We start from the raw sequence: 19,103 nt of genomic DNA on the forward strand, positions 1-19,103 counted from the left end.
TGGCTCGGCACTGTTTCCAATTCTAAAAGAATCAAACTGTGCAGCACCGCTTCCCACATTGTTCGATGAGATGTGACTTGGAATCATTTATTAACCCCGCCACGCACAAATAACTACATCAGCTCTCAGCGTGGAGCCTCCCTGGACCGGACAGGGGGGAAAAACCTGGTAACCTCACTGCTCCCAACTTCACTCAACAGCCAGAACAGTGCAGGAAAAAAACAAAAACAACAACAAAAAACGACCGATTTGGTTGTTATCATTTCGTGCCCACCTTTAGACAGCACCGTCCTGTGGTTAATTAAATTGAAATGCTCCCTATTTCCTCAAATTAAAGCCCTCATTTGAACGTCCATGGCCAAATGTCTCTCCAGGGGAACTGTGACTGTAAAATATTTAAGAAGTACTCTACTGGCTCAGTGTAATAATCCTCCTCTTATCCTTTTCAAACTGTGTGATGATGCTTTCCATAAGGCAGAACAAAGGCAAGAAAACAAACAAACAAACAAACAAAAAATACTCTTCTCTTTCTACCTAAGTTTCTTGCCCGTAAAAAAAAATATAGCTTCAACCTAAGATTAACTCGGCAACCAACCACAGAACAAAATAGCTGTCATGGCGGGGTGTCCAAAGAAAGATGCTAATGGCAAGGGCTCTTTAAAAGTCCGCTGCTGTGGCTGTGCACCAGCAGTGTCCATCGACAGAAGAAACCAGAGCAGAAAACTATAGGTTCAGACCCTTTCGAAAACAAAAGATACGACCCAGCAGCACAAATAAGGTGTGTGCCCTTGCCGGGAGCAAGTCTCCAACCTGGACCGCAGTTGTCCAGGTCAGCAGTATCACATGGGGTTTGATGAGTTAGCTGGCCTGGATTTGTTTCAGGTGGTCTGTCGGGTCTGTTTTTTACTTTTTATTTTCAGTCTGCTTGCAAAACAAACATTTTTCAGTGGTACCATAGACAGGTAGCTTCACCTTTACCTTTAGAGGAAGTTGCTGAGAATGTTTTCTGCTGTTCCTCTTACCTCTCCACAAAATACAGTTAAATGTCAAGTTGTGTGAAGATCATTGTTCAGGGAGCTGATGCAATGAAGCAACACTGCTTCTTTTAGCTGTTTTTATTATACATGGAGCTTGTTACTTAAGGGAAATGGTCCGGCATTCGATAACTTAAGTCAGAGGTACTGAGGTAAATAGGCATCATTGGGTTTTACTGGACTGATTCTGAATGGGATCTTTGAGACTGAAGGTAATAGAAATGACCCAAAAATTTAGATGGTGAAATAAACACTAGCTGAAACTCCAGTCTGATGGTATTAAGATCCCTTCTATTAAATCACTGGAACTTCAGCACTGACTTTGTTTGCATTGGGAGTTATTGGATTGAAGATATTTTCCATTTCCATTTTCCAGTTGATTGCCAGATAAAACTAAGCATAGAGGTTTTATGTATTTTCAGAATGCACAAGGTCTCTTTACATATAGAAAGCTTTAAAATAGTCAAATACCCCAGTAGACTTTCAAACTGCGAATCGAGCTCTGTACAAACAGCATCACAACATTTGGACAATTTGTGTATATCTTTAGGCTTATGGAGACACAATCATGCAGATTCCCAGAATAACATTTTCCGACATTTACTGCTGAAAACTATTGCATTATATGATATAAATGAAAAAATAGAACCTATAAAAGATGGTGCTTTGTTATTGAATAAAACCATTGAAATTAGCCCCCCCTGGACCAACTACAACACTATAGTGATACTTACACATGAATGAAGCAGTAATAAAAATCAAAGAATAAAGAATAGTATAACACTCACAGGGATTATTATTTCACATTTGTAATACTTTTAATTTTGATACTATTATGTACCAATGTTGAGGATTTTTTTTAAGTATAAGTTTTTAGTAATACCTATATGTGTTTACTGAAGTAACATGTTTAATGCTTGACTTATACTTACTAGGTTTTTAAACTGTGGAATTGCTTCTTTTACTGGAGTAAAAAGTCTGAATACGTCTTCCACTTCTAGTATCGTCAGCTAGCTGGCTAGCTATATAAATATTTGACTCTGCTAAGAACTTTATGCTGATATTTTCATAGGCACCTGTGCTACTGAAAAATGTAGGGAAACAGTTAACGTTCAGTTTTTTAAGCTAAGTTTAAAAATAAATAAATAATAAAAAACATGAATTATTACATTTCCTCGCTGTGTAAGTGGCAATGTCAAGTTAGCCAACTGCTTAGTTAGCTGCTGCTTACCTGGCAGAAGTTAGCTAACTATCTACCAAGGGAAGCTACCGTTGCAATGGGGTCAAGTACAGACTAATCTACAATCTGAATTTTATAAATGTTCATACATCAGGTTTGTAACTGAAATTCTACAAACTACTTATGCTTGGCTGTGGTGTTTTCTCAGTGCTTCCCTGCTTCCCTAGAAACCGATAATCCTAGCAGTCACACCGGAGACAAAACAGATCCTCAGAGCTACCTGCTCCATTTGATTGCATTGTTCTCAAACTGTGGCACATTGTGACAGTCTGACATGCCGGGCAGTTGAGAATTTAGGAGAGCGCTAATGAGTAAAAATGAGTGAGAGGTAACTTTTGTGGGGAGAACAGCAAACAAGTAAGTAATTGTATGAAGCACAAAATAGATTTCTGTTCGCTCAGATTAAACTGTTCGTAATGTGATGATCATTTCACCACAAAATATAATTTTTGAGCTTGCATTGTTTTGGGTTTTTTTTTCCTGTGCTCAGGAATCACATGCTCAGGGCTGAGGCACAGATATGATTCCGTACTTTTCGAGTCGAACCAAACACTTGAGAAAATATCCAACCAAGAGAAACTCTGAGTTTAGTCTGACTCGTTTTACCCAGCATGTTTCACAATGTTGCTCTGGTTCAATATCAACTCCATCAGATGAAATTATGAAATGATCAAAGTGAATTGACCCTTACAGCTAAAAGACGGAGAGATGATTAATTTTAAGTCACCCCTGTGGGAGCCGTTTATAACCCGCTGTCTATCTGCTCGGTGGTCATTGTCAAATGTCACCTGCCTGTGCACTGGAGAGAAAATCTAAGATTACACAATAAACTGACGGTAATCGAGCTGCTGCTTGGAAAGAGGTACGGGTTAAGTGCCTTGCTTAGCGGCACTTTTTCATGGGATTTGACCTGGTGACCTTTCTGTTCATAAGCCAAAATCTAACTTCAAACATCTCAATTCAGTACAAGGGAATTATAATGGAGCTGGCATCTTCAAAACTGCTTTTAAAAGCCATTGACAATGTTTATCTGTAAGTAATTACCTCCATTAATGAATGAACTGTGCCTTTGGAGATATCTCCTTTATATTGTATCTTTTATAGCATATGACAAATCCTGCTGCTTCAGAGTTGTAATGATGAGTAATTGTGCATTTTAAAAAAACAAAGACATGTGAGGTTGTAATGTAGGGCAGCCTCATATCTTAAAATCTGTGTTCTCTGCGGTCTGGAGGCCCCCCCCCCGTTGGCACGTACTTTGTTGAATAGCAGTGCTGCATTAGTGTAATGACAGCCTGCAGCTCTGGTCACACACACGGTGAAAACCGCTGACTTGCATCTCCAAGTTCCTCACTCTGAGGAATATAAGAGAGGGTTTCTGCACAAATGATTACAGTGCAGATATTTGGATGAATGATGTACGTGGACAAGGAGCGACAGCCGGCGTGAGCCCGGAGGCGTGGAAGTGAGACCAAAAATGTGTGTGGTGCTGCTTGAGACTTGGTTAGACAATTAGCTCATGAACGTGTGTAATAATTTTTTTTAACTGCTGTAGTGCCACTTCTGTGGCCGCGCACACAGAGAAAATAATGCTTGTGCACACATATCTTGCATTAGATTTTCTTTCTTCCATCTGCATACTTGTCCAAATGTATGTCAAGGACAAAACTGCCGAACATACTTGTAGAAAAAAAAAAAAAAAATCAATATCCCCTAAAAGCCTTTCATTAGACGCCCATCCATTTGTTTGTGTGCAGCTGCCAGGGAAAGTTGTGTCTGGAAAAACTCCAGTGGCTTTTAAAAGCCAACACTGGGCTTTTCCTGACAAAGATGTGGTTCACTACCTATATGTGAGCTTCTAAACCATTAGACTTGCTTGTGCCAATTTGCAAAACCTGGAATCCTCTATATAATGTCTTTGACATGAAGAGTTTTCAATCTTTTGATTTTCACTTTTTCTTACCAGGGCGCAACAGTGTTAGAGCCTTCATTATGACTGAATGCACGATGAACAACACCACAGGAAATCACCATTGCAGAGGATTCAAACTCGTTTAGCTGCAGACCTGCCTGTTTACCGTGTGTTCACATTACTCGCAGGTAATGAGGAACTTATGTTTTAGATTCAGCTCATTCAGATTGTGTACTAAGCGCCTGGTTTTATATAGGTTTGTTAATTTGTATTCTCTAAAGCTGGCAGTGGGCATATTAGTCCCTGTAATGCTACATAATATACAGTCAAACGATCAGTGACTGATGCAAATCAGTGGGTGGAAGATAACTAAATTAAAGTCCACTTACTAGCGTTTTTCGGACCTTTCAATTGTATCATACGGTCTTCAACAGTTTCAGTCGGCTCAGTTGTCATGGAGATGAATCTGTTGATATGTGAGCTCAGTAGCTGTTAAGATTTCTAAGGCTGCGACAAATTTTTTTACAATTACCTTTGTTATGAATGGATGAATTATTTCATCTATAATGTCAGAAAATAGTGAAAATGCACATCACAAGTTCCTGAAGCCAAAGGTGACGTCTTCAAATTACTTGTTTTGATTGAAAGTTCATTCTTAACCTTGGAAAGCTTTCAAACATGTAACATAGTCTTTATCTGCTGCTGCTGCTTATGTGATATAAATTAACTGTAAAAAAAAAAAAAAAAAAGATATGCTTGCATGTCAACAGATTGATCTCCATGACAATTGAGCAAACTCCACCCACTGATGAAGCTTCAGGAAAAGCTTTTAAGTGGACCTTGAGTTGGGATTGCTGTGTCAAACTGCTTTTCCAAACTCAGTAAGGTCCTTTAATGCTTATGTCAAAAATAGTTTCCGAGACTTGGATGCAACAGTTAAAAGGGCAATAAATACATTTTTTTTAACTTGACTGCACAAATCGATCCTGCAGGAGATTGGTAAGGTTGATCGATCAGTACCAGTGATTTAGTAGTTACTTAGCTGGGTGCTGAGATTTCTGGCTATTTTTCATTCTGTAGTTTGTGTTGGAATGAAACCTCCCCAGCTACAGTAACATCTTCTCATTTAAAAATGCAACTTATTCAGGATGGACTGACTTTGAGAAGAAGAAGTTGTATTGTCTTCCTGTTTGTCGCCCAAAAGATGAGGATGAGGGTGGTGGATAGCTTAACAGCCCTTTAATAACCAAATTGGCTTCCACCATCAACGACCTGCAGCTGGATTTGTGGATTAGATTAGAATCCACAGATCTCACAGGGCGGCCTGTTGAATTAATACTTAATGAATGCTTTTCCTCACTGTTGCTATTTAATTATCTCTCATACTCAGTATAAACCAAACTCTCTGCACAAGAGGACTGTCTGTTCCATTTGTCTGCAGACTAATGAGCACCATTTACCAGCAAGGTATTTCATATTATAGCTAACTCCTGGATGATTTGTTCATCTGTCTCTTCATACTGAAAATTATATTGTTAATGGAATTGCTGAGTGCCACATTTCTAAACTAAAACTTCTCCAAGAGTGCCACTGCTTTATTATTCTGAATATGGAGTGATTATATAAGTCCCCGAAAGTGTTCTCAACACATCCTGACATTTAAAGTCAGTAAAAATACTCAGACTCTCCAGTTTTTTAGGTCAGAATCACATCCGTATTTTTACTGTGACTTGGACACAAACAAATCATGAAAAGTCTGATCTAGTGCATTTATCCATGAATGGATCTTCATGCAGATGGTCAAATGTGGTTCATGGAGGATTAACGAGCGGCTTCCCCACTGCAGTGTCGGTCCAGCCAGTAGTAATTTAAGTAAGTAAGTGTTTTAAGTAGGTGCTTCCCTCCTGGCTTCTCAGCAACTGAGAAGTTTTAGTGAGCTGCACTCCTCTCAGTAGCTTGGACCAGAAAGTGTGGCGGGGAAGGGAGAAGGGGAACCCTGGCAGCGTCTGCAGCCAAAGAGTGAGGCGTGCGTCAATCAATAGCTCCTGCAGTGGCTGGTGTTTTCAGAGGGAGCCAGCTCTAAGCTTGCAATAACCTCTTTGGCTCGCTGCCACCTGCCACTTTGCAGACAACTCCTGGAGCATCAAAAGAGCAGAGCGGCGTAGGTGAGCTAAGGTCGCTTTCACAGGGAAGGCTCCAACTCATGGGCACCATTTCAATTCAGTTCTCCAGCCGCTGTATTTCTTTAATTAGTTCTGTATTTTCTGCTAGTCGGCCACACATGGTTAGTCCTTACTTTGCATGAAGGGATTTTGAGGAGCACGTGTACATCACTGAGCTTCAGATATGTATTCCAGCAGCATACATGCTGAGGAGGTGAAAAATGCAATCGGACTTATGACAACATGATTTATGCCCTTTCACGTACCTGATAATTTACACACTCATTTCAAACGCTTTTCTTCACAAGAGAAAAAATAAATTTCTATCACTTTTATCTGTTTCCAATAATGATCAAGGATGATCTTAATTGTTTGGCTTTACTTCAGGCTGTATTAACTGATTTTTTTTTTTTTTGACTACTTGGGGACAGCACAAACAAGCTGTATTATTATCATTTTAAGATGATATGGCAAACCCGTTAGCAACCAGTTTACACTTCCAGCAGATAAGAAGCAACATTATCATTCAGTTGTAGTCATGTTTCTGGCCTCCTGGTGGATTGTAAGTCCCATATTCACTCTCCTTTTAGCTCAGATTTGGTTTCTACCAACTCCAGAAGGATTATCTGGCTACTGAGCTGCTAAATGCTAACCAGCTAGTTGCTCTGGTGGTGTTTAGTGCTGGGCAGGTAGTGTACAGTGGGTTAATCTGATTCTTTTAAACACAAAGCAGCTGCCTGCTGCGACTGGAAATTACGCTGACGAGATCAGTGAGACTAAACCAAAACAATAAAAACTGCGGGCTATAAAAGAAAAACAGTGATTTAAAATGCTCCATAGAGCTGAGACGAACTGCAGTCAGGTGATTGATTCCCTGTAGGTTCAACACTAAGAGCGACTCCTTTAATAATACAGTCACTGAATCCATTTTTAATGGAAAAATACCATAGATATTTCAATGAGCAAACTAGTTTTAACGCAGTGACTTTAAAAGTTCTTAATATGATTTGTGGATTACAACAAATCATATGTGTTGGAGCTTTGAAAAAACTTTATACTGTAATTCAGTAGGGGAGACTGGATTTGACAGATCTCATGAAAACACTATTATAAAATTAACCAAAATATCTGCAGGAATGTCTTAATGTCTCACGTGAAGAAAAAGGAGCAAAATGATTATTTACCATTGTGTAACTAAAGACAGAAATTCCAACAAGGTGATTCCACAGTGCCCGGCTCTGAAACCAGACTCTTGGACAGGGACTGGACACTGTGTTAAGAGAAAACAAGAGTGTCACCTCCATATGGATGCAAGTTTCAGAGAGGAAGGCTACCAAAAGCTTAGAGTTGTTGGCCTTTGTAGAGTCTATGTCGGGTCCTTCAGACTGCGGAGTCCATACTCTGTTGGAGGACTTTAGTGGTCACTTGGGTAAAAGGAGTCTGAGTGGGTCATGTTAAAGCCTCAGTGCTGTGGCCAGAAGGTCATCTGTGCCATTTGAGATGGCAACAAAAAAACCCCTCTGGTGGAGGAAGCTCAAGGCGAGCTCTTTTTGGCTTAGTTAGCCCATTGAATCAGCTGACAGGTATTGGCAGTCCAAAAGAACTGCAGCCTCTGTTGTCACAGAGGCAAAAATTCATACGTGGGATGAATTTGGTGAGTCCAATGAGAATGACTTTTGGTTAACCTCAGTTCTGGCAAGCCATCAGACGAATGGGGAAGCAGGGTTTTGCCCAGACTGGTCTTTGGAGAGTGAAGTAGATCTTATTTGGTGACAACTGGCCATAATATTGTGATGAAAGGAGCCAGTTGAGGCGATTTGGGCATCTTGTCAGGATTCCTCCTGGACACATCAAACTGGGAGGAATCCCTGGGACAGACCCAGAACCTGCTGGAGAGATTACATACTAGATCACTTTTAGCCTGTGAACGCCTCAGGATCCCACAGAAGAGCTGGAGGCCACGGCTAAGAAGAAGGTTGCCATCGTGACCTGGAACTGGGTAAGTGGTGGACACTGGATGAAAGGACAGAACATAAACATAATTCATGCAGTCCATAACACTAAGGACACACTACGTCAGTTATGAAGAGAACAAAGAGTTTAAACTAACACAAGTGAAAATAACAGAGCAAAAAGCACTGTAAAAACAGTGTAAATAAAAAATAAAAAAAGATAACAACCTTATGCCATTTTGGGTGATATTTGGATGCTGGAAAATATCTTCATTCATGGACATTTTTGATTTTGAAAAAATATTAAAACTAACTGAATTCAGCTTTTTGTCCGCATCATTTGTGATTTCAGGGAAATAATACATGATCAGAGCATCATCGCTTTGGAAATTTTAAGAAAGACTCCCACTCAGAAGCAATGGCAGTATGAAATGTGTTGTCCCTTTAATGATAACACTGAAGTCCAGCTCCTGAAGGCATTAAATAATTATTTAGTGGGTGGATAGCAGATAGAAGGACGAATGCTAAATCATCCTCCTCCTCCTCCTCCTACTACACTGTATGTGGAGATACGCTAGGTGCACTTCCACACTTCGACTTCACTAAGTCAGTAGGAAACTTTGACAGGAGACACTCCAGTGGAAAGTACATCATACGTCATCCATCCTCCAGAGCAGGTTAGGCCTGCAGACGGATGTCCTCCACCTAGGCTGCATGGAGCTGAAAGACAATTAAATGGGGAGCTAATCACTACTGTTACCGGAGGACTGTGCAGGAATTCCTACTATGTGACCGTTGAAAAAAATATGTGAATGTTCAAACAAAATCAGGCTCTGAAAGTACTGTCTTTTAATCTTTAGGAACATATATTATGCAAGAATGACTCTTGATTTTTATTTTATTAATCTGTCAAATTTTTTTACATTTTGTATTTGTCGCAGTTCTCTACAACAGAAACAAAGAAGCCAAAACCCCCAAACTCAGTTAGAAAAGACAGAAATCAGAAGCAGGTAAAAAAGAAATCATTCATTTCCATTTCAGGATGATTTTTATCAAGTTCAACACAAAACACAAAAAGAATCACAGACAGAGGGTAAAAATGCACATACACAAATACTAAAGAGGATGAATTGCATAGTTACTATAAACTACATTAAAAAAAAAAAGGTAGGACTTGACCAGAAAAGGCAAAGACACAGATTTTAGTAGAAGCTGATATTTGAGAAAAAAAAAAAAAAAAAATTCTCCTCACAACTGTTCTTTAAACCCTAGATGTAAATTATATAGATATAGGTTTGGTTTGACAATCGTTAAACCAATAGTTCATACAACAGACAAGAGTAGGTTTGATAATTGTGACAGTTTAAAAGAATCTTAGCCTACATGATGTAGGTTCAGTGTTCATGTAATAATCCGAAGGATCATGCAACAACCTGAGCATGGTTTCTACAAAGAGTTGCACAAATGAGATGTATGACTGTATTGCTAGCACAAGCTAAAAACCTTTAAGTGATGTGCACACTACGATTTTTCTGGTCCATTTCATGGGCTGTTGGTATTTGGATACAGAGGAATGATTTGACACAGAAAGTGTTGTCCCGTCAGATTTGCGAGAAGCTGCTCTGAGGCTTCTTCCTGCACCGGTGCAGACATGTTTTACAGAGGATCCATGAACCAAATTAAAAAACTCTAACTGGTCATGATAAAAGAAATTCACTTTTTCCTCTGTGAGCTGAGAATTATCAGTGGAGTTCAGTCCAGTGACTTTGATCCCGACTCCACTCATTGTTCACCAACTCTCACCTTTTAAAGTGATGGTCAGTAATGTTTTTGTGTGATTAAAATTCTCTTTTCTTGCTCTACTCTTGTCTGGCTCAGACTACAGCCGTTTCATGAGGTTTCACATCTACTCAGTATCTTGTTGGTCTTTCAAGAGGTGACACTTTTACATTTCTGGTTCGTTTGGACCAAAAAGACCAGAATCTTTGAATGGACAGAGAAAAAAAGAAACAGAAAAATGCCTTGTATAAAAACCCAGACCTCGTCAACAGAAAACCAAAAACTAATCACAGAGCTGGCCGCTGGCAGCAAAACAGGTTTTCACTTTAGTGCAAGGTAGCTGATGATATGCAGAGGGATGCTGCTCTATCAAACATAATTCATCTTCAGCACTGAGCAGTCCACCAACAACCTTCATTTTCATCTCTCAGAACACAAAATCCATTTCCATCTACGAAAACGTATTGCTGTTCATTCTAAATGATCTTGGATCACCTTCAACAGTTCAGTTATAGGAGAAAGGTGCATAATTTTTGACAAAAAAAAAGAAAAGAAAGAAGAAACATACATACTGTGTTGTATTAGGTGTCAGAGACAGTAGCCACACAACATGTCCTGGACTATTTCTTGCCCGGGCACAGTACTTCCTGGTTGCCCAGGAAATGTCAAACTATTCCTTTAAAGATATTAATTTTGCAAAGACATTATGATAGGCGTTGGACAAGCAAAGTGAAATGAGGCATACTGAACACTGACAGAACAATCCTCATGAGTGATGTAGATTATTATCTGCTTCATAAACTATTTCCATCAGCCTTTGTTTGAAGCCTGCGTGAGATTCTAGATCCAACTAAAGAGAGGAAAGGCACTTGACAAGAGAAGGCTGCCAATTTAGAAAAGGCTCAATTCAGCTTTGGGCCTGGATACCTCAAAGCTAAATCTGTCCTGCTTCTGATGCAAACCAGCTAACCTGCTGTGATCCATATTCAGTGTATGTCTGTCGGTGACCCTGTCTATTCAAATGTAAATCCTCTTGTCTGTCTGACTTTTCAATGATGCGCAGGACATGTAAATTCCACTTTCTGTGCGTGTAGTCAGCGTTAAAGTCCCTGGTCCCTGTCAAGGTGAGTCACAGCAACAACTGTGGCGGCAGCAAATTTAAAGAGTGAAGCTCATCTTGCATCAGACAAAACCTATTCAACAACAACACACTGAACATCAGCACTGCTGTTTTTTTTTCTCCTCTCTTGTTTGGCATCTGCTTCTCCGACGCCTGTGGCGGCGTGGGGGATGTCAGTGATCTTAGCCTCGGGCGGGACGGTGTTTCAAGGCAGACAGCTCATCAAGGTGAGTGACAAGTGTTAGGGCGGGAACTTACAATTCACTTTACTGCCTGGAGGTGAAAGGTTGCACACTGTGGCTTTAACACCAAATCTTTCAACTTGCTTCTTTCTGGACAAATCTCGAAGGGCAAGGATGTAAGAACGGCCAGGTTCTAATCAGCAAAGAGCTCACACAGTTGTTCATTGACAGCACAGACACCTAAAAGTCAACAAAATAACTACTGGAATGCAAGCCTTTGCTCTCTCTTTGTAACGCGCCGCTCAATAAAACACTGTAGTCCTGCATATGGGAGGTGGAAACATTTTTGGGACACAAATTACATGAACAAACATGATGAGCTGAGGTTACAGAAGCAGCGAGTTTATGACATGAAAAGGTTTGATGAGACCTGGACATCAGTCCTCGCTGTAACTGCTGCTTGGATATTTCCATTTTCTGATTTTACTGAAACGGAGTCCAAGCAGTCGGTGAAATGCTGTAATAATAGAGCGTGCTCCATAAGTGCAGCAACACATTGTTAGCTCTTTTGGCTCCATACTCTTATTGCTTTGGATGATAGCCAGCTTGCCAACTTTACTTTGGTAGTCTAGTCTCAGTGATATTGAACGAACAGATCGAGTAGAAGTTAGAGAAGTTTATAAGTCTGCAGGGGACTGCCAGACTAGAAGTTATTTGACTTGCACATTGATATATAATGTAATGTATATACAGGAGGATTCAGCTGAATAAGGAGAGCAAATAAGTATTTTGTTCCCTCAGCAGAACCTTAAGGTCATCCAACTAGAATAATTATAGCTGTCTTTTTCAAACTATATCTCCTACTGAACAATGTAGGAAATAAATTAAAAAAACAAAAAAACAAAACCAAAGGGGAAAGTGTACTTAATTGGTTCACATCTTCCTGAAGCTGTGTTGTAGATGAATGATGACTGTTTATATCACTGAGCTCAGTATTTGTGATTTTCCAGCTGCCTGTTACATCCTGCCTCAGTAGGATTAAGCAGAATATGTAACGAGGAGAAAAATATATATGGAATGTGTTTATGACGAGGAATTGACACCGACTTGATAGCTGATCCTTGGGTATGTATGCCAGCTTCATCAACTGTTTTCCGACATCCTGCGTTAGATGAATTGTGTGCCTGATATAACCACAGCTAAACCCTCATTGAGCTACAGTGAAATTAAAACAGGCTGAATGCTAAAAATGTGTGTCTGGTGCACTTCATGGGCCTCAGAACTCTAGTTGCCATTATATGAAGTAAAAATTTTTGCCAAGACACTAAAATTGCTACTAAATGAGATGTACAACTTGTGTTAAAATTTATAATACAAACCTTTTAATACATCATCACATTTCATTTTCTCCTGTTAGCTACTTTTAGTATGAGCAGTTAGAGATTTGGGATGTCTGCAGAAAACTGAGGCCTACATGGGAATCTGATCACTTCTTATTGAAAGTTGTGTTATGAATAAATTTAGGTCAATGTAAGCCTCATAATCTTGGTAATCTTTGATAAATTTAGTTGATTGTCCAGCCCTGATCTCTCTGATCTCTGCATCTAAACAGACACCTTGAAATGGAGAGTATGAACAAGAAGTCCCGGTCGGCTCATGTGAAAATATCTAAGACGTTAGGTCATGCTTGGAATGTGTGGGCAGGTACAGACTGTGTTTGATTGACAACCCCCTCACACTTTTATTAGTTTTTTTGTACCTCTTAGTCCTGGACAACATAAACCTTCATGATTAGTCAATAGGCCTGTTTCACAGCAGACATTTTGACCTGTAATGTATATACAGGAGGATTCAGCTGAATAAGGAGAGCAAATAAGTATTTTGTTCCCTCAGCAGAACCTTAAGGTCATCAAACTAGAATAATTATAGCTGTCTTTTTCAAACTATATCTCCTACTGAACAATGTAGGAAATAAATTAAAAAAACAAAAAAACAAAACCAAAGGGGAAAGTGTACTTAATTGGTTCACATCTTCCTGAAGCTGTGTTGTAGATGAATGATGACTGTTTATAACACTGAGCTCAGTATTTGTGATTTTCCAGCTGCCTGTTACATCCTGCCTCAGTAGGATTAAGCAGAATATGTAACGAGGAGAAAAATATATATGGAATGTGTTTATGACGAGGAATTGACACCGACTTGATAGCTGATCCTTGGGTATGTATGCCAGCTTCATCAACTGTTTTCCGACATCCTGCGTTAGATGAATTGTGTGCCTGATGATATAACCACAGCTAAACCCTCATTGAGCTACAGTGAAATTAAAACAGGCTGAATGCTAAAAACGTGTGTCTGGTGCACTTCATGGGCCTCAGAACTCTAGTTGCCATTATATGAAGTAAAAATTTTTTCCAAGACACTAAAATTGCTACTGAATGAGATTTACAACTTGTGTTACAATTTATAATACAAACCTTTTAATACATCATCATATTTCATTTTCTCCTGTTAGCTACTTCTAGTATGAGCAGTTAGAGATTTGGGATGTCTGCAGAAAACTGAGGCCTACATGGGAATCTGATCTGATCACTTCTTATTGAAAGTTGTGTTATGAATAAATTTAGGTCAATGTAAGCCTCATAATCTTGGTAATCTTTGATAAATTTAGTTGATTGTCCAGCCCTGATCTCTCTGATCTCTGCATCTAAACGGACACCTTGAAATGGAGAGTATGAACAAGAAGTCCCGGTCGGCTCATGTGAAAATATCTAAGACGTTAGGTCATGCTTGGAATGTGTGGGCAGGTACAGACTGTGTTTGATTGACAACCCCCTCACACTTTTATTAGTTTTTTTGTACCTCTTAGTCCTGGACAACATAAACCTTCATGATTAGTCAATAGGCCTGTTTCACAGCAGACATTTTGACCTGTCGCAGTAGGACAATCACAGGTGTTAACATTAACAAAGGTTCTGTTGTATTCGAGTGTCCCAATATGCCATGACAGTGTGACAGTGAGCTAGCATGAACAACACCAGGACCCTGAAACTGTCATTTATTTTATTATGAACACCTGTGGTTGTCCTACTGTGGCAAAAGGCATGTTGAGTTTGGTGGCCTGTAAAACAACTCTCATCAAAAGAGTTCAGCTCTGTAAGCAACTAAACATCACATGTTGACATACAATGTTTTTCTCTGTAACATTAAAGTCGTTAAATTACCCATGAAGCCAAAACATCAAACCAGGTAGCACTGCGGCTCACTGTACACCAGTCCCTGAGGTAATATACAGTCTGTATATTTAAAAAAGTTACTGTCCTTCAAAAAGCTTCTTTACACCATTCCACTTTTATTCATCCACAAACATTTTCTCCCTGGAAACAATGAAATATTAAATAAACTGCTCACAAAAATACATAGTAAGTGGATTCTCAAAGTATGTACCAGATGTACAGATTCCAGATGATGGGCTCTTTCTGAGGCATCTATTCACATATTGTGAAACAGATCAGTATACTACAAAGTGAGGATAAGCATATTGTAGTGTGCATCCGCCTTTACGATTGGCATCCGACCCTTTGACTTAAGAGAATTCCTTAATGGAAGATCTGCCGCTTTGGCTGCCTAAGACTTACTGGAGCTGTGGCTTTGCTCCATCGTGTTGAAGAAGAGACAGACTCCCGCAGTCAGCAGCAGGTGCATGGACTCATACAGTAATTTGGGTGAAAAGACGCTCCATATGAAGAGATGGTAGCGGAGAACAGTTACCAGCACAATGTAGGCTGCAGCTGGCACAGACCTCAGCAGGGCCAAACAGTAGCAACCATGGCCGACTGCAACCGGGCTCCTGCAGAGAGGAAAGGGAGTCATCAGAAAGGAGGCGAGCACTGCAGGAAGCAAAGCAAGAGACTCTGTGCTGTGGATAATAGGCAAACGTTCCGTAGAGCAACCCAGCAAAGTTTTATATATGAACCAAGGTCATCCTAAACTGATTTATGTTTTCTAAATGATACCTGATGATGTTGATTCAGTAAAGCTGCAGATTGTTTTCAAGGATTCATAGGGATGGCCACATTTTCACATTTTGGAGATTTTACCTTATGCATGTACCCAGGAGAAGAGTCTGATCCAATTATCTTCTCACACGGATTGCTGGCAAATTCTGATAAAGAAGTAAATGACTTCAAAACCTGCATGATGGGAGGAGGGATGCAGCGAGGAGATTAGGAGATGATGATGTAAAACCAAACACACACGGATACATACAGAGTTGTGCATGTGTAGACTTCATCTCTGACGCACTGAAACACATGGGTAAATTAGCACAGGGATCTTGTTCATTCAAACAGGCAGAGTCCCAGCTGAGGGGGAGGAACTTCAAGCCTTTTCCCAAGACAAGAGAAAGCATGCTGATGAAATAGGAGAGGTGGGAAGTAGTCCAGGTTGGAGGTGGAAATTCAACCAAGGGCCAGTTAACGCACACGCACGCACGCACACTCTATGTAGATACACATTCGCACAAATGCTGGTGAAGAATGTAATCAAACAGTGACCAATAATCAATAATACACTTTTTTTGAATGGAGTGGGCAATAGAAATAAATTAAATTGAAAGTGCATTTGTTGTTAGGCTCTCCTCAGTCTGGGAGGTAGAAAAGAGTTGATAACATCTGACTAAATCATATTACTAACTTGCAAAGCTTCATCTCTGTGCTGAAAGTCGCAGATTCTCTTCCAAAGGCAAAATTCAGATTTTATTAACTTGGTCTTGGTTTTAGAGACTTAGACAACATTCTTTTTTATAACAACAAAACATTTTACCCACCATTTTGTCCATTATGAAAAGAAACGGTTGTCAGGAGACAGTTGCACCACATCTTTTTAACCTAGTTATAATGTAAGAGTTTTCTAAGTGGAGACTTACTGTACACATCACTCCATTAAAACGGCCTGAACTACACAAACTACACAGAGGTCAGTTGCTACTTAATGTTTACATCCAGTTACTGCCAGGTGTAACTGTTAGGCAGCTAGCTGAACCCACCAACAAAGCTACTGTTTGCCAATAGATGACCTCTTTAGATGAGGAGTTAAGAAGATAAGGAGGTTGACAAATCTTACCTGTCACTTGATAATTTTTTTTTTTAAATAATGATGTAAACTGGGAAGATTTTAAATGACATTTCAGAAAAATAACACAACTTAATTCAAATTACAAAATGTTATGCCACGAACGTTTTGCTTAATGAGACAACAATGTAAGCTTGGTTAGCATACTCCGATATTTCCCACTCAAACTGCATGAATACTATTAACACATACTGAAACACATACTATATATTTCTCAATGTATGCACTTACAAACAAAACAAAATCAAAGGTCTGGTAATTAAATTTAATATTAAGTTCGATCCCGAAAACTGTAATTTTTCTGACCTCCTCTTTACAATGTTGATTGCTTTAAACTGGACAGAACCACCGATGTTTCCTAGCAACCAATTCACTTATTACTTTCCTAGCTAAGTCAAGTCTTAAGTTTTGACTCAGTAAATCGCGAGTTTGATACTTGTTAGTAGTAACTGAGAACTTAAGAGCTACACACACACTTAGTAATGGATTTACAAATAGCTTATGCAACCCAACACAGATGATCAGACATATTTCAAACATTTCCCCAGTATAACGCAGTTAAATAAACCGCTTAATTAGAAACAAAAACGATGGTGAACACACTTTAAAATATCCATTATATTCACTCAGTCATTCAGTGCTCAAAGTCTTGGCATGCATGAATACAGTAAGAATAGCTGGTCAAAGCTGAACCAGGACTTAGCTCTGCAAGTTCTAATGAATGTTTCCAACAGACAGTTTTGATATTACAGATAACTTTTTTTTATGTCTGAATAATAGGTACAGGCAATTTGTTTATAGTTTTAAAATGTTTATACTGGACTCATTTGTAAATCTGTGACTAGTTAAGTCGCCAAGTCCCGAGACGAAGAGAAATAAAGTTGGTGAGTGTACTGCGTTGTCGTGGTAACTTAGATGAAAGATGGCATGACAGGATGGCTGTAAAAAAACAAAAACAAAAACAAAAAAAAACCTACTTCCACAGAGCTGCTCGGGGTTTTTAACACAAGCTCAAGTTTATTTCTTTCTTCTACCTCAAAGGGCTACTAAAATATTCATGTGCAACCTCTCAGGTGGGTTATAAGGGTAAACAGTCACTCTGTAAAATCCTGCCAGCGACTTAATTCTCTCAGTGGAGAAGATGTGCCCCATCTTTGACATCTTCTCTAATTCACAGTGTTAGAAATGAATGAGATGAAAAAGAAGCTTTGCTCTACTTAAGCTTGATATCATTAATCTAAAGTGTGTGGTTAGAAAAGTGAAACTCATAACAAAATGACCAAGCTGAAGAAAGCAGAGGAAAGAAAGACATGCACGTAACTCAAAGCAACAAGACCTGGTCAAAACCTGGTACATGGCTGGACCATGTATGGTCGATTTGCAAAATTGAGGATGTAGTTGAAAACTGTTGTAAAACTGCTGCCAACAACTACTTTCCATGGAAAGAAGCTAAAGCCTGCTGGAAAAGTCGCATAATTAGCATATTAATTATGTCATTGTGTTGTATTTGTATTCTGCCTAGTGTCAGCCCTTGTTGAACACGTATGAAATAGTGACTGAAATGAAGCTCATTACGACTATATGTTAACCAGCAGTCACTTCCAAGCCATTTTCTAAACTGCTGCTCTGCACTTAGTTTATAACCGCGACGTTGTCTGACAAAATCACCGTGCACATAAATGAAAGACAACGGCTGTGCTGTGTGTTTCCGCTATATTTCCTTATAAAATGATCACTCAGAGAGAGAGTTAAAAGCTCATTCACATCTATGCCAGCTGCTGTGTGCTCAATTGAATGAGATGCATAGGGTGTGCCCGCGGAGGGAAAGCCTGACTTCACGGTCGCAGGGCAATACTGGTGACTCTCTTCTATGGAAAGTAGCTAAGGTTTGTCAAAAAAGTCACAAGATTTGTCGCTAAGTGCTTATGTGAAGAAAAATCACTTAAGGGGTCTGAAAAGTAGGTTTGTCCAGCAACAAAGGCATTGAGTTCGCAACAATGCCTGTACGCCCCCTGATGAAGTAATAAAAAACTGTTCGGACAAATTCATTGTGAAAGAGCGACTGCCAATTGAGAAACTCCAACAATTGGCCGGCCGACCAATGGTGTAGCTTTTTCACTTAGTCACAGAATTTCAAGTTTGTAAGGCTGACCTCACTGGTGAGGTCGAGCCAAAAAGTAGTTTTGGTCTTTATGAATCCTTTTACTGCTGTCATAAATGTATAAAAACTGCAAAATGGAGGATAAATGAAGCAATGACTCACCGTCCTTCAGCACACTGTATTTCAGTAAACCATCTCACTTTTGAGCTCACAAAGTAGCAAGCTGCTCAAACATACAACAGTCTGTCACCATCTCCACTTGTGCTTTTTCACATCTCTCAACAAAGGTAATATCATGTATATATAGTATAGTAAATAGTATGATCTGAACATGCTTTTTGCTACTTCTATTTCAGCAGATGGGACTTTAGAGAAAGTATTAATGATGATAGTAAAGTTGTGCTGTGTCTCCCCTGATTAGCCAGTCTTGAAAGTGTACAGTGATTATGTGGACTAAAACAATGAGAACATTCTCTTCAAATCATGGTATT

At 39.4% G+C, this 19,103-nt stretch overlaps 1 protein-coding gene across 7 annotated transcripts in view; it reads right to left on the reverse strand.

Moving 5' to 3' along the window:
• Positions 1-8,526: 8,526 nt before the first annotated feature.
• pigg (phosphatidylinositol glycan anchor biosynthesis class G) overlaps positions 8,527-19,103 on the reverse strand; it is a 64,940-nt gene continuing 54,363 nt past the window's right edge. For 6 of the 7 annotated variants that reach the window (XM_040119503.1, XM_040119506.1, XM_040119505.1 and 3 more), the window contains one exon: positions 14,711-15,228. In XM_040119503.1, the coding sequence (XP_039975437.1) occupies positions 15,006-15,228 (223 nt within the window). In that variant the 3' untranslated portion in view covers positions 14,711-15,005. Of the gene's footprint in view, positions 9,021-14,710; positions 15,229-19,103 lie in introns of those variants that run through there. The other variant, XM_040119502.1, reaches the window with a different exon arrangement.

This window comes from Xiphias gladius, chromosome 23 (assembly GCF_016859285.1).
Source record: "Xiphias gladius isolate SHS-SW01 ecotype Sanya breed wild chromosome 23, ASM1685928v1, whole genome shotgun sequence".
Taxonomy (NCBI): Eukaryota; Metazoa; Chordata; class Actinopteri; order Istiophoriformes; family Xiphiidae; genus Xiphias; species Xiphias gladius.